Raw genomic sequence first — 13,540 nt, 5'->3', positions numbered from 1 at the left:
ATTGTTTTATAGCTTACAAGATCACCTTCATAAACATGTTTTAACATTAGATTCAGACGAGAAAAAATGAAACAACCTTTACTGAGGAAATAGTATGTAACTTTCGAGTAAAAATAAATTCTTACCAAATCTAATAAGTGCATGTCACTATTTCGTACATCTTTTCCTGGACTAAGGAGAAGACCAAAACACCTGTAAAAAAAGAACTGACATAAATTTAAGAAAAAAGATAACACAAAAGAACATTTACATAAGGCCGCTTTTAAAACAAATTCTTGCTGATAGAAAAGAGGACACATTAGAATTATCAATACATTTGTGTTGCTAAAATAATAATCCTTGCTTCAAGATAAGCTAATTCTGTTTGTCTTTTACTACCACATACTTGAAGAGAGCATATTAGCTGATGATTTCTAGTAGCGATTTCAAAGTAATGAAGCACTGATTTCAGTAAACAAAATAATATCCTACGGAACAAAATACTTTGAAAATACATTTTTTAATACAGTGTAAAACTACGCCATTAGACTGATAAAAGTCAAAATTTATATTTAAGCTAAACTTACTAAAAATGCTTACCTTTCAATGGCAAGTTCTTTATTAGTTGTTTGCTGCACATAGATGACAATCTTCTTATCAATTCCTTGGCGTAGTTTAAAGCATTGTCTGTCCTTATCTTTGGGAACTGCACTGTAGACCAACATGTTTCATTAATTTTGCAAAGCATTTTCTTGTCACATACTAGAACCATTTTTTTAAACAAACACCTCAAATCTCTGATTCTTTTCTGTGCCTGGTTTGCAAATAATAACAAAAAAGATAAAAATCATTGTATGCCTCTTGATGTGAAAATATCATTTGAGGCTGGGCATGATGGCTTACACCTGTAATCCCAAAACTTTAGGAGGCTGAGATGAGTGGATCACTTGAGGTCAGGAGTTTGAGACCAGCCTGAGCAACATGGTGAAACCCCATCTCTACTAAAAATATAAAAATAAGCTGAGTGTGGTGGTACAGACCTATTGTCTCAGCTATTCAGGAGGCTGAGGCAGGAGAATCACTTGAACCAGGGAGGCAGAGGTTGCACTGAGCCGAAATTACGTCACTGCACTCCAGTATGGGTGACAGAGTGAGACTACATCTCAAAAAAAAAAAAAAAAGAAAAAGAAAATACCATTTGATATTTGCAGGTAATCCACTAAAGCATTTATAAAGCTAGAAAAATCACTCCTATGTCCCCTAAAACATAATCTCAATTTTCTCTCTTTTGTTGCTGTAAAGCATCTTGCATGGCATCTGACATACAGAACTCAAAAAAAGTAAGTATTTTTTCCTTTATATTTATCACTGGGTTTTACAGATAAATTATTATCACCTTCTTTGCTTAAACATATCATGAAGAAAAAGATACTTAATCATAGATCTTTTGAGTTTCAAAAAAAGTTATCTTTAAAAAGTAATAGAAATGAGGAAGATATGGCCAATAAGCTGTTGCCCAACACTTCCCTTAAGCAGTTATCTTTATTATAAACCAGTAGAATAATTATAAAATACTAGCTAGTGATAAAGTTAATAAACATCAGCTTAATTAAAAAGGTAAAAATATTCTTTTTCTTTTTTTGAGACAGGATCTTGATCTGTTGCCCAGGCTTCAGTACACTGGCACAGTCTCACAGTACACTACAGCCTCAAACTCCTGGGCTCAAGCTATCTTCCTGCCTCAACCTCCAGGATACCGAGGATTACAGTTACACGCTGCCATGCCTGGTTAATTTTTTAATTTTTTGTAGAGATGGGTCTTGCTATGTTGCCCAGACTGGTCTCAAACTCACGGGCTCAAGCAAACCTCCCACCTCGGCCTCCCCAAGTGCTGTGATTACAGATGCGAACCACAGCAAAGTTCTTAAAATGACAGTTTAACAAAATAATCCCCTATTCTCCCACATACCACTTTCTCTAGCTCATTGTTCTCAAAGGTAAATATCTGTGGCCATCAGTCAATATGCAAAAAATCTAATTGTATCTTATTTCTGTACAACTTTAAGATAATGGCAATAGAACCATTAGTAGCTACTGTAAATGGCTAGATGAAAGCTCTGAATACCTACTCAAAATTAAAGGTAGCCCTAAAGAAATACTAATTTGAAGCCCTTCTGCACTTTATTACTATTCATATTAATTCAAGAACATTTTTGAATACTTCCATTAGAAAATCAAAGAACCTTAGCAAAGAAGTCTAAAAATGACAAAAATGTTCAAAGAAAATCTTTGCATACCAAACTGTTAAATATTTGTGACAGAGTTTTCACCTATAAGGAAATGGAAGGGTCTCAATTTTCAACTGCTAATAGATACACTGGTCTCTATGTTCTCTGGATGCTCGAGTAAATACAATCTCATTGTTTAGCAGTTTAAAACAACAACAGATAGAAAGTTGTCTTTGCTGTCCTCAATCTACAGGGCTGCAGTAACATGAAGCAGAATAGAGAGTGTAATCAGCGAGTGTTCACCTCACTGAATGTCAGGGTCCTAGATTATATTTCTGGTCTAATAACTACATCATTGAATGTGTCCAAGCTGGGAATTTAGTATTTAATTTCTATTGTATAAAATAAGAAACTGAAGTCCAGGCTTAACTTCCCTGGGTTTACCTATAAATAAGCACAATATAAACTACCCAATTTATCTCAGGAGGATGGTAAGTGGATTAAGTAAAACAAAAAAAGAAGTGTTTTGAATGGTGCATTGAATGAAAATGCTCAATTTAGGTCAGGCACGGTGGCTCACGCTTGGAATCCCAGCACTTTGGGAGGCTGAGGTGGGCGGATCATTTGAGGTCAGGAGTTCGAGACCAGCCTGGCCAACATAGTAAAACCCTGTCTCTACTAAAAACACAAAAATTAGCCGGGCATCGCAGCACATGTCTGTAATCCCAGCTACCTGGGATGCTGAGGCAGGAGAATCACTGGAACCTGGGAGGCAGAGGTTGCAGTGAGCCAAGACTGCGCCACTGCACTCCAGCGTGGGTGACAGAGAGAGACTCCGTCTCAGAAAGAAAAAAAAGTGTGAGACCCTATCTCAACAAACAAACAAATGCTCAGTTTTCCCATGTGCAAAATGGAGAAGCAGGTTTCTAATTATAATTAAATTTTAAAATTGGCCAGGCGCGGTGGCTCATGCCTGTAATCCCAGCAATTTGGGAGGCTGAGGTGGGTGGATCACCTGAGGTTAGGAGTTCGAGACCAGCCTGGCCAACATGGTGAAACCTTGTCTGTACTAAAAGTACAAAAAGTAGCTAGGCGTGGCAGCAGGTACCTATAATCCCAGGTACTTGGGAGGTTGAAGCAGGAGAATCGCTTGAACCCAGGAGGAGGTTGCAGTGAGCCAAGATCGTGCCAATGCACTCCAGCCTGAGCAACAAGAGCAAAACTCTGTCTCAAAAAATAATAATAATCATAATTTAAAAATTATACTTTTTCAGATACGAGAAGAGCATTATTCTTATCACACTTTGTCTCTATTTATGTTAAAGTAAAACCATAGTAAATCTTGTGTTATATACAAATATGAGTTGGACAGGGGATAAGTAGTATCCATAAACCAACATGTTTTACTACTCTATTCAACATTTAATTTCTACTTTTAAAATTTGCTATTAATATTATACACAATATGTTGGAGAACATTCATGTTAATAATTCTTTGAAAACCTCAATGATTATTTCTGCAGATAAATTCCCATACATATTACAGAATGACTAGATAAGAGGAACTGCATTTGACAAGTTTAAATCTGACAAAGCAAGGTATATTTTGCTATGATTTCATACATCTAAAGTACTGTTGTGTTAACCTAATACATTTAGGTATAATAATTATTTTGGTATAATTATTTAGGTATAATATTTACATAAAAATATTTAGGTATAATAGTAAGTAAATAATAGGTTTTATATAATTATATAATAGGCATAATAATTATACAACTACTACATAATTTATATGTATAATATGTAATTATTATTATACCTAAACATATTTAACCTAATATATTTAGGTACATTGATCATTACACTGAAATAATATATTTAAGTTCCAACCCAGCCAATATGGTGAAACCCCGTCTCTACTAAAAAGTACAAAAATTAGTCAGGTGTGGTGGGAGGTGCCTGTAATCCCAACTACTTGGGAGGCTGAGGCAGGAGAATTGCTTGAACCTGCGAGGCGGAGGTTGCAGTGAGCCAAGATTGCACCACTGCCCTCCAGCCTGGGTGACAGAGCGAAACTCTGTCTCAAAAAAAAAAATGAAATTTAAGTTAACACAACAGTATTAATTATAAACCAGAAATTCAGTAAAGCCATGTAGCAAAAGGAAAACAAAGTCCTAACAAACATGAAAAGCAAATTTGACCATCCAGGGATTTTCTGTAATAGCACTTTGTCAGTATGAGGGTAAACAGAACAGAGATGTTTATGATCATTCTACCTTGAATATGCCTGATTTCAGAAGGAAGAGAAGTTATACTGATACTTCTGAGGGATCTTAATCTTTCCTATTTAATAATTAGAATTTACAGACCAAAATTACATAAATATTTTCAATAAAGAAAAAAAGGCCAGGCGTGGTGAAACATGCCTATAATCCCAGCACTTTGGGAGGCCAAGGTAAAAGGATCACTTGAGGCTGGGAGTTTGAGACCAGCCTGGCCAACACAGCGAAACCCTGTCTCTACTAAAAAGTACAAAAAATTAGCCGGGCATGGTGGCAGGCGCGTGTGATCCCAGCTACTCAGGAGGCTGAGGCACGAGAATTGCTTGAACCCGGGAGACGGAGGTTGCAGTGAACCGTGATCATGCCACTGCATTCCAGTCTTGGTGACAGAGAGATGCTGTCTCAAAAAAAAAAAAAAGAAAAAATATTTAGTTTAAAGGTTGCTTAACAAGGTAAAAAACTACTTAAAATTATACAGATTATAATTTCCACTTTGCAGGGCACGAAGGTACACTGCAGGAAGGACTATCTCACAGCACTGCTTTGAGAATAGAAATGACCAGGAATGGTGGCTCATGCCTGTAATCCCAACACTTAGACAAGCCGAGACTATCACTTGAGCCCAGGAGTTCAAGACCAACCTGGGCAACGTGGCAAGACCCCATCTCTAGAAAAATTTTTTTAAAAAGTAGCCAGACATAGTAGTGTGCATCCATGGTCCCTGCTGCTGAGGAGGGTGAGGTGGGAGGACTGCTTGAGACCAGAAGGTTGAGGCTGCAGTGAGTCATGTTTGTACCACTGCACTCCAGCCTGAGCAACAGCATGAGGCATACCTCAAAAAAAAAAAAGAGAGAGAGAATAGAAATGTATATAATTAGAAAGCACAGAGCACAATGCCTCATACTTTACTCCTCAAAGTTTAAGCTGAACTGTACACTAAATTGGCCACCAGATGGCATGACAATTCCAAAGTCTGAAGAGAGACTAAGAATTATCAGTTTTTGTAATAAACAGTCTAATAAACCAATCACTATGCTTCTTAATTTAAAAGCAAAATATTAGAAATATTCATAATTTTATATAACTTCATTTTACCAATTTAATGAAGTAGTCATGGAGGAAACAGACATGCAATTATTGATTATAATACAATCATTTTGTGACATGGGCTATAATTTTTAAAAAATCAAGTCATCTTGCAACCATAAAATTTTAAAGTGAGAGAGGGTTTTAGAGTCTAGCCACCTCATTTAACAAATGAGGAAATTACTGACAGATGTAAAGAAACTTGGAAATGGGGACATTGTTAATAGTAACAACAATTAAACTAAAGCTAAGTTTTGACTTCTATTCCACGGTTTTTTCCACCACTCAAAGAATTATCATTACATTTAAAAATTAAAATCAGTGCTTCTAACCCTACAGAAGATTAGACTTCAGACACAGACCTTACTTCTCCCCTTCCAATGTATGCAGATAACTTTACTGGGAAAACCTGACTTGAAAATGCTTAAGATTTTTCGATTACTAATACAAGTAAATCAACCAACTAAAACAAGCAAATACAATCAGCAAAACAAATATAGCTACAAATCCAGCTGACTAAGCTTTGGCCATATACATACATATATACACACACGTATATACATACATACACACACATATACACACGTGTATGTATATATGTGCATATACACATATGTGTATATATACGTGTGTGTATTTATATATACACATATACATATATATATATAATTTATTATTATTATTTTTTTAGACGGAGTTTCGTTCTTGTTGCCCAGGCTGGAGTGCAATGGCAGGATCTCTGCTCACTACAACCACCTCCGCCTCCCGGGTTCAAGCGATTCTCCTGCCTCAGCCTCCTGAGTAGCTGAGATTACAGGCACCTGTCACCACACCCGGCTAATTTTGTATTTTCAGTAGAGACAAGGTTTCTCCATGTTGGTCAGGCTGGTCTCAAACTCCCGACCTCAGGTGATCTGCCCACTTTAGCCACCCAAAGTGCTGGGATTACAGGAGTGAGCCGCAGCGCCCAGCGCTTTGGCCATATTTTATGAGCAGTTAGCCACTTGGTATCTGACTAAAAGAAGGTAGTAACATGTTCCCCATATGACAATTTTTTAAAATTGCTTTAAAATTCTTCAAACTTTGCCTCTGTTAAATTTATATATTTATTTTCCTTTATCACCCACATTTTTTTAAAAGCCCTCCCTTTAAAAGCAATCATCTTATGGTATGAAAGTTATAATCTGACCTAGAATTTCCCCTGAACCACAGCATGTTAATACATGAATAAAATAAGATTCCCTACCTAAAATAACCTTTACCATCATCTTCTTTTATTTCTAAAGACACAGAGAAGGTAAAGATGTCACTGTCAGGAGTCTGGGGTGCAGCAGTGGCTGAAAGTGGGGTCTGCTTGGCAGAACGGCGGAAGGCAGTGGCAAAACTGTAAAGTATCCGGCTTACCTACAACCAGACATGTTAGGAAATGGGCTGTTATCAAGAGATATAAAATACTTTTATTAAGGATGGAAGGTACCTACTTTGGAGGGCAATAGTTATCTTTATCCCACTTATTTCTTTTGGTAAATTACCTAATTTGTTAGGCCTATAAAGCAAGCAACACTGAAAGTGGTCAGACAAGGGGTTTTAAAAAAGAAATGGCTGTAAGCACTATAAATCCAATTAAAAATCATTTCCTAAATTGTTAGAAACTATCTGAAGATATTACAATGAAAACAGTCCTAACAAGTTTTGATTCAAAAAAATGGTTTGCAAACCTGTCAACGTTACAACCAGAATGCCTACTTAACCCAATCAAAAGTAGCCAACAGGTCTCCTCTGACATTCTTAGTAGTAACAACAAAGTTCTGGTTAATCAAATTTTTAGTTAATTTATACGTCGGCCCATCAGGCTAGAATCACTAAAACACTAGCAGAGAATTTCATCTGGCTCATAAGTGACCATAATAAATACCATAATCATTTCAACCTAGTGAGAGCACTGGTGAAGTTTCATTTGAAGAGAGTTTTCTCTTGAGGACTTACAGCTTCTTGTATTTCACACCGGAAGACGTGTATTCTGAAGAGCTCTGCATTGTAATGACTTTCAGTGAAAGCAAAACAGTCACTCTCAGGAGTTCCATCATGCCCTCTGACACAGAAGAGGATTTTGTAGATAGGGTAGTTTGCTATTTCAGTGTTTGTCTGGGGATCTAAGAGTCTGTTCAGAGAAAAAGACATAGAGATATTAGAGGAATTATGAACAATCTGCACTATGTTTATATCAAGACTCATTCTTTCTAGTAAGAAGATCATATATTTGGTATGCTAATATTAACCTTAAATTTTAATAAGTCATATGTGAATTCCGGAAGCTACTGATTACATAATTCCATAGTACTAAAAACCATATGGTATGTTTTAGGGAGGCAAACAGAAAGATACAAAAAATATGAATTAGCACATTTCTTATATAGTTTGCAACAAACTAAAGACAAGATGAACACGTAAATTAGCCTACCAAAATACACTGAAGTTGCGCCTCTTTTTTTTTTTTGAGACGCAGTTTCACTCTTGTTGGCCAGGCTGGAGTGCAATGGCGCGATCTTGGCTCACCGCAACCTCCACCTCCTGGGTTCAAGGGATTCTCCTGCCTCAGCCTCCCAAGTAGCTCGGATTACAGGGATGTGCCACGATGCCTGGCTATTTTTTGTATTTTTAGTAGAGACAGGGCATGTTAGCCAGATGGTCTCAATCTTCTGACCTCAGGTGATCTGCCCACCTAGGCCTCCCAAAGTGCTGGGAATACAGGTGTGGGCCACCGCACCTGGCGAAGCTGAGTTTCTACTTATCTCCTTTAAAAAATGACCTAATCTGCTACGAAAAAATAAAAAAACTAAAAACTGATGCTTTTTCTCAGACTGAAACGTTTTTTTTTCATTCATGGAAAATAAAGAGCGATTATACAAAATGCTAACTCAAAAAAAAATCATGAATAAAAGCAAAAGGATGTCATTCAGTAAAAAATCAAAGGGATAGCATTCATTCAAAAATCTACTTATTCAACGAATATTTATGTGATACCTAAAACATTCCAGACTCTATTCAGGGCACTAAGGCACAACTATGAAAGGTCTAAAAAGAAACTACGCAATTTCAACACTATGTGGGTAGAGCCATTAATGCGGAAAGCCTAGAAGGCCTTGCTCATCACGGAAATACCTAGGAAGAAGATCTAATGCAAGTTTGAAAGCACTTTCATGAAAACTCTGAAAATGTGGGGTAAGACCAACTAGCTTTCTAACTTCTTTTATAAAATTAAAAATATATTAAAGTATAACTTCAGTTAGAGGAATGAGTATTGACTAAGAAACACTTATAAATGAATGCTAAACAAATTTTATTAATAGTTTATCATTAATAAATATAATTTGTGAGTCTTTGTGAAATAGTTCTTTAAATACTTCAGGGGAAAAATTACATATACAGATTATTTTACTATGATCAACAGACAGCTATTACTCTGTCACCATGAAAGTCCAAAATACTTCTGAGGATACTGAGAAATGGACACTCTATATACTGCTGATAAAAGTATAAACTGGATCAGTATTTCTAGATGGCTAGTTGGCAATGTTATCAGAAGCAATAAAAATAGACAAACTCATTAAGTTTACTTCTAGGAATTTATCCTAAGGAAATCAATAGAAGTCTAAAAAGATTGAGCTCAAAGATACCTATTTCTAAAACTCTTATATTCCCGTATAATTAAAATTAGCTATCATTAGTCATGCTTTTTTCTCTGAAAGATAAAAACCTTAAGATGTCTAATATAAGAGATGGGTTATTTATGTATAATCCATTAATGTGCCATCATAAATTAAAATTTTTAATCATATTTACTGGCATGAAAAGACGTTTATGATATAAAACTAAGTACAAGATGGTATGGACAGTTCCATTGTTGTTAAAAAAAAAGTTGATTCTAACAGTTGTATAATTATGTACGTATATATATGCAGGTATATTCACACATACATAGACATACACACATACCAATATGCAAAGATCTTAATAAGCCAAGATGTTAACTGTATTTATTAGTGGTAGAGTAGAACTAAGGCTATTTGATGTGGTAATTTTTTTAAATAAGCATGTATCTTTGGTAACAGGGGAAAAAAAATGTATTTTAGCTGCACTCATCTGAGTTATTGAGCAACTGTATATTTAGCTGGTTGATACAGACATCTGGTTAGCTATCTGCAATTGTTATTTGTTCTATCAGTATAAACAGCCATTTCTAGAGGCTTCTTTGTGCCTCAGTTTTTTCATCTTTTTTTCATTTTGTTTTGTTGAGACAGGGTCTCACTTTGTCACTCAGTCTGGAGTGAAGTGGCATGATCACAGCTCACTGCAGCCTTCAACTCCTAGCCTCAGGTGATCCTCCCATTTCAGGCTCCTGAGTAGCTGGAACTACAGGTGCGTGCGACCATGCCTGGCTAATTTTTTTATGTTTTGTAGACACAGGGTTTCACCATGTTGTCCAGGCTGGTCTTGAACCCCTGAACTTAAGTGATCAACCCGTCTCAGCCTCTCAAAGTGCTGGGATTACAGGCATGAACCACTGTACCTGGCCAGTTTTCTCATCATAAAAATTAAGGGGTGTACTAGTATAGTTAATATTTAATAATACATTTTTGTAACTTTCAAACACAGCACGAAACTCCATTTTGAACTAATGTGTTAAGCTTGTATTTTCATCAAAGGAATATGGAAAATATAATCTTTTAGGCTGACTCATGTCAATGTAGTTCATTTATCCCCAAAACATTGAAAGTCTAATGTACTATACATGACTAGGAAGAGTATGAAAAACTATTACAAATAAGTGACCATTTTTCACAAAGGTTACAGTCCTTGGAAGACATGAGTGTCAGGTAAATGAAACATTACACAAGTAAAGTAAGTATTAATATGTATTTTATTCACTATTGCTTCTTTCTAAAGCAACAGGTCAGAGATCTGATGTAAATACTAAAATATTTCAATAAACCAGTCTCACCTCACAATTCCTTCAGATACATTTGGCACTGAAAGGGTAACATTTAGTGAAATCTGACACTGGCTTCTTAAGATGGACATCATCCTTAAGGCTTCCACTTCACTCCTGGGAGCATTTACCGAGGCACAGCCTAAGTAAGTCAGTTTACTGAAAACTACGCTGTCCTCATCGGCCACTGGTGTGAAAGGACTTGAAGCTTCAGAATCTGAAAGAAACAAAGAATAAGAAAGTGATTATTTTCACTTTGATATTTTGTTGATATGATTAGCAAGTAAAAATCTGCAAGTAACATTTAGGGTCTAAAATTAAGTATTAATGAGATAACATGCCATACCCTAAAAGAAATGCCCATGAAAGCCAGAAATCTCACACTAGAACTCTGTCAGAAACACCAAGATTTTTACGTACAGGTTGAGTATCCTAAATTCAAAACTCTGAAATATGAAATGCTTCAAATTTCAAAACCTTTTGAGCACCTACATGACACTTAAACACTATTTGGGGAACTTCAGATTTCGAATTATTGGATTTGGGGTGCTCAGCAGGTAATTATATGCATATTTCAAAATCCAAAAACATCTGAAATCTGAAACACTTCCGGTCCCAAGCATTTCAGACAAAGGATACTCAAAATATGGTGCTATTAGAGTCAGTCTCAATCAGATTCAGATTTGATTCACTTTTCTGCCTCTTCTAATTTGTTTTGACTTTGTAATTTACATTTAGGTCAAATATACATTTAGTATTTTTTCACTCTGAAAACTATCTCTGATTGTCTTTTTTTTTTTTTTTTTTTTTGAGACAGAGTCTCGCTCTGCCGCCAGGCTGAACTGCAGTGGGACAATCTCGGCTCATTGCAACCTCTGCCTCCTGGTTTCAAACAATGCCCCTGCCTCAGCCTCCCAAGTAGCTGTGACTCCAGGTGTGCACCACCACACCTGGCTAATTTTTTGTATTTTAATAGAGACAGGGTTTCACCATGTTGGCCAGGATGGTCCTGATCTCCTGACCTTGTGATCCGCCTGCCTCGGCCTCCCAACATGCTGGGATTACAGGCGTGAGCCACCACGCCTGGCCTAATTGTCATCTTTCTGACCTGCACTGTTACAGTTATTTCTCTTATTCATCATCTTAGCCACTTCATTATGTTCTCTCAATCCCTTTGGCTTTCCTTTCCCAATAACATCTATAGTTTTAACACCTGCTTTTCCAAATGAGCCTTTAAGTTGTCCTTCTCCTCCCATACTATGTCTTTCTGTCCCATGTTCTAGTCTTCCTTTTTCAACTTGGCAACTGCTCCTATAGAGCTATACAGGTCCGGAGCAAACATCTGTTTACCCAGAATTATCCCTCCATTTCTCAAATACTGAACTCATATTCCTTCCTTCTTTGAAAAATCTTTAAGCATTCTGGGGAAAAAAAAAAAAAAGACTCCCTCTGTTTCCTTTAGTTGTATTTTCTCTTTCCTTGGTACAACTGAAATACACTTAAAAGGAAATCAGAATGGTATACATATTTTTACTCCTCTCACATCCCCTTAGATTTAGAATTTAGAGATTCTAGAGAATGTAGACAATGGTTTTTGCCTGTTCTAAATAAAACCTAGTACAGGGTGGACACTCACATATTAAAAACAATAACCTTCAGTTACGCAAGCAATGCAGCAATCCTAACCTCCTTGTCCAGGTTTCACTGGCAGGCTCATCTCTGGTTTTTGGAGCCCTACTAATGGCACAGGGTTAATGGTGGATGAAGCGGAGAGCTGATTAGAAAGAGGCCCATCTCCTTCACCATCCAGTTGTGACCTTTTCACAGGCTCCTTTTCCCCTGGCTGGTCGTCCATTGGAGGATCCATCAGTACATCTGCTAGCTCTTTTTGCAGCTGCTGTTCACTTCCATTCCCTACAATCTAAGGGTCACAAATACATGCAATCAGCAAAGTGAGAAAGACTGGCCAGTACTGATTAAAATGGGTCCACATTCCAAAGAAAATCATTAGCATTTCTTTTGATACAGATATCTTCTGAATTTTTTTTTAAAAATAGAATAAATCAAGATCTGCAACAAACAAGGGCGCAGCTGCTCTCTCAATTTATATAGTTTTTCATGAAAAAGTACATAGTGAACTTGAGACTAATACCCAGAAATATATGCGATAGCCTGCCAATGTTATTAAAGTATTTTACTGTGTCCTAAACTAACAATAATTAAAAAGACTTGTAATTTTGTCTGATAAGAAATAATGCTTTTAAGAAGAATATCTTAGTGTCTCCTCTAGCCCTTAAGAAAAAAGGGAAAATGTGCTTGCTTCCAAAAGATATCAACAGAAACATACATATTAGGCAATACATTTTCACAGGTATTTTACCACTTCTGTCATACGCAAGTCTCTTGTATTTCTGAGGAAGACTTACATGATATGAACAAGTTCTGAAAGTTCTGAAACACTTGAGTAAAGCTGACATGAACATACAAAATAGTCCTGAGAAATAAAAGCACTCTATTTCAATATCAAGTAATTTTATGGAGTCATGATGGGTTATTACTAGCTCCTCAACAAGGAAGCAAGTAAGTGCAAAATCAAGTGGAGACTGGTCAATGCCAAGGAAAACCACAAGTGACACAACACAGTGTTGTCACTAAACGCTTAAGAAATACTAAAAAAATTAACCAAAAAAAATTGAGTTTGAAAAATGAAATCACGGGAAAACAGAGGGAGCCCTGATTTAGGAGGCTTTCTGAAGACTAAAACCTAACAAAAAGTTAAATTCGTCAAGGCTAAGAGAATGAGGCCTACCCTAGCAAAATTAACACAGAGGCTAGGAAGCAAAATTCCAATAACAGAGGTAGGTATCTCTGGGCTATCAAGAAATCCAATTCAAGTATTTTTATTGATTCGGGCTTTTGTAATTCCATAAACTTCGTCTCTTTTGCTGCAAATTATAATTGAGAAAAAGACA

The 13,540-nt window shown here is 36.4% G+C and overlaps 1 protein-coding gene across 5 annotated transcripts in view; it reads right to left on the bottom strand.

Moving 5' to 3' along the window:
- The window catches only part of RABGAP1 (RAB GTPase activating protein 1), a 166,622-nt gene that overhangs the window by 109,916 nt on the left and 43,166 nt on the right, over positions 1 to 13,540 (bottom strand). For 2 of the 5 annotated variants that reach the window (XM_033190393.1, XM_033190403.1), the window contains exons 3-8: positions 12,255 to 12,489; positions 10,581 to 10,785; positions 7,565 to 7,739; positions 6,825 to 6,982; positions 580 to 690; positions 126 to 192 (exon numbers count right to left, since the gene is read on the bottom strand). In XM_033190393.1, the coding sequence (XP_033046284.1) occupies positions 126 to 192; positions 580 to 690; positions 6,825 to 6,982; positions 7,565 to 7,739; positions 10,581 to 10,785; positions 12,255 to 12,489 (951 nt within the window). Of the gene's footprint in view, positions 1 to 125; positions 193 to 579; positions 691 to 4,486; positions 4,625 to 6,824; positions 6,983 to 7,564; positions 7,740 to 10,580; positions 10,786 to 12,204; positions 12,490 to 13,540 lie in introns of those variants that run through there. The other 3 variants (XM_033190419.1, XM_033190410.1, XM_033190429.1) reach the window with 3 other exon arrangements.

The sequence above is a fragment of the Trachypithecus francoisi genome, unplaced genomic scaffold (genome assembly GCF_009764315.1).
Source record: "Trachypithecus francoisi isolate TF-2019V2 unplaced genomic scaffold, Tfra_2.0 Contig01585, whole genome shotgun sequence".
Taxonomy (NCBI): Eukaryota; Metazoa; Chordata; class Mammalia; order Primates; family Cercopithecidae; genus Trachypithecus; species Trachypithecus francoisi.
The sequence above is the reverse complement of the archived record's forward strand: the minus strand, read 5'-3'. Positions and strand labels throughout refer to the sequence as shown.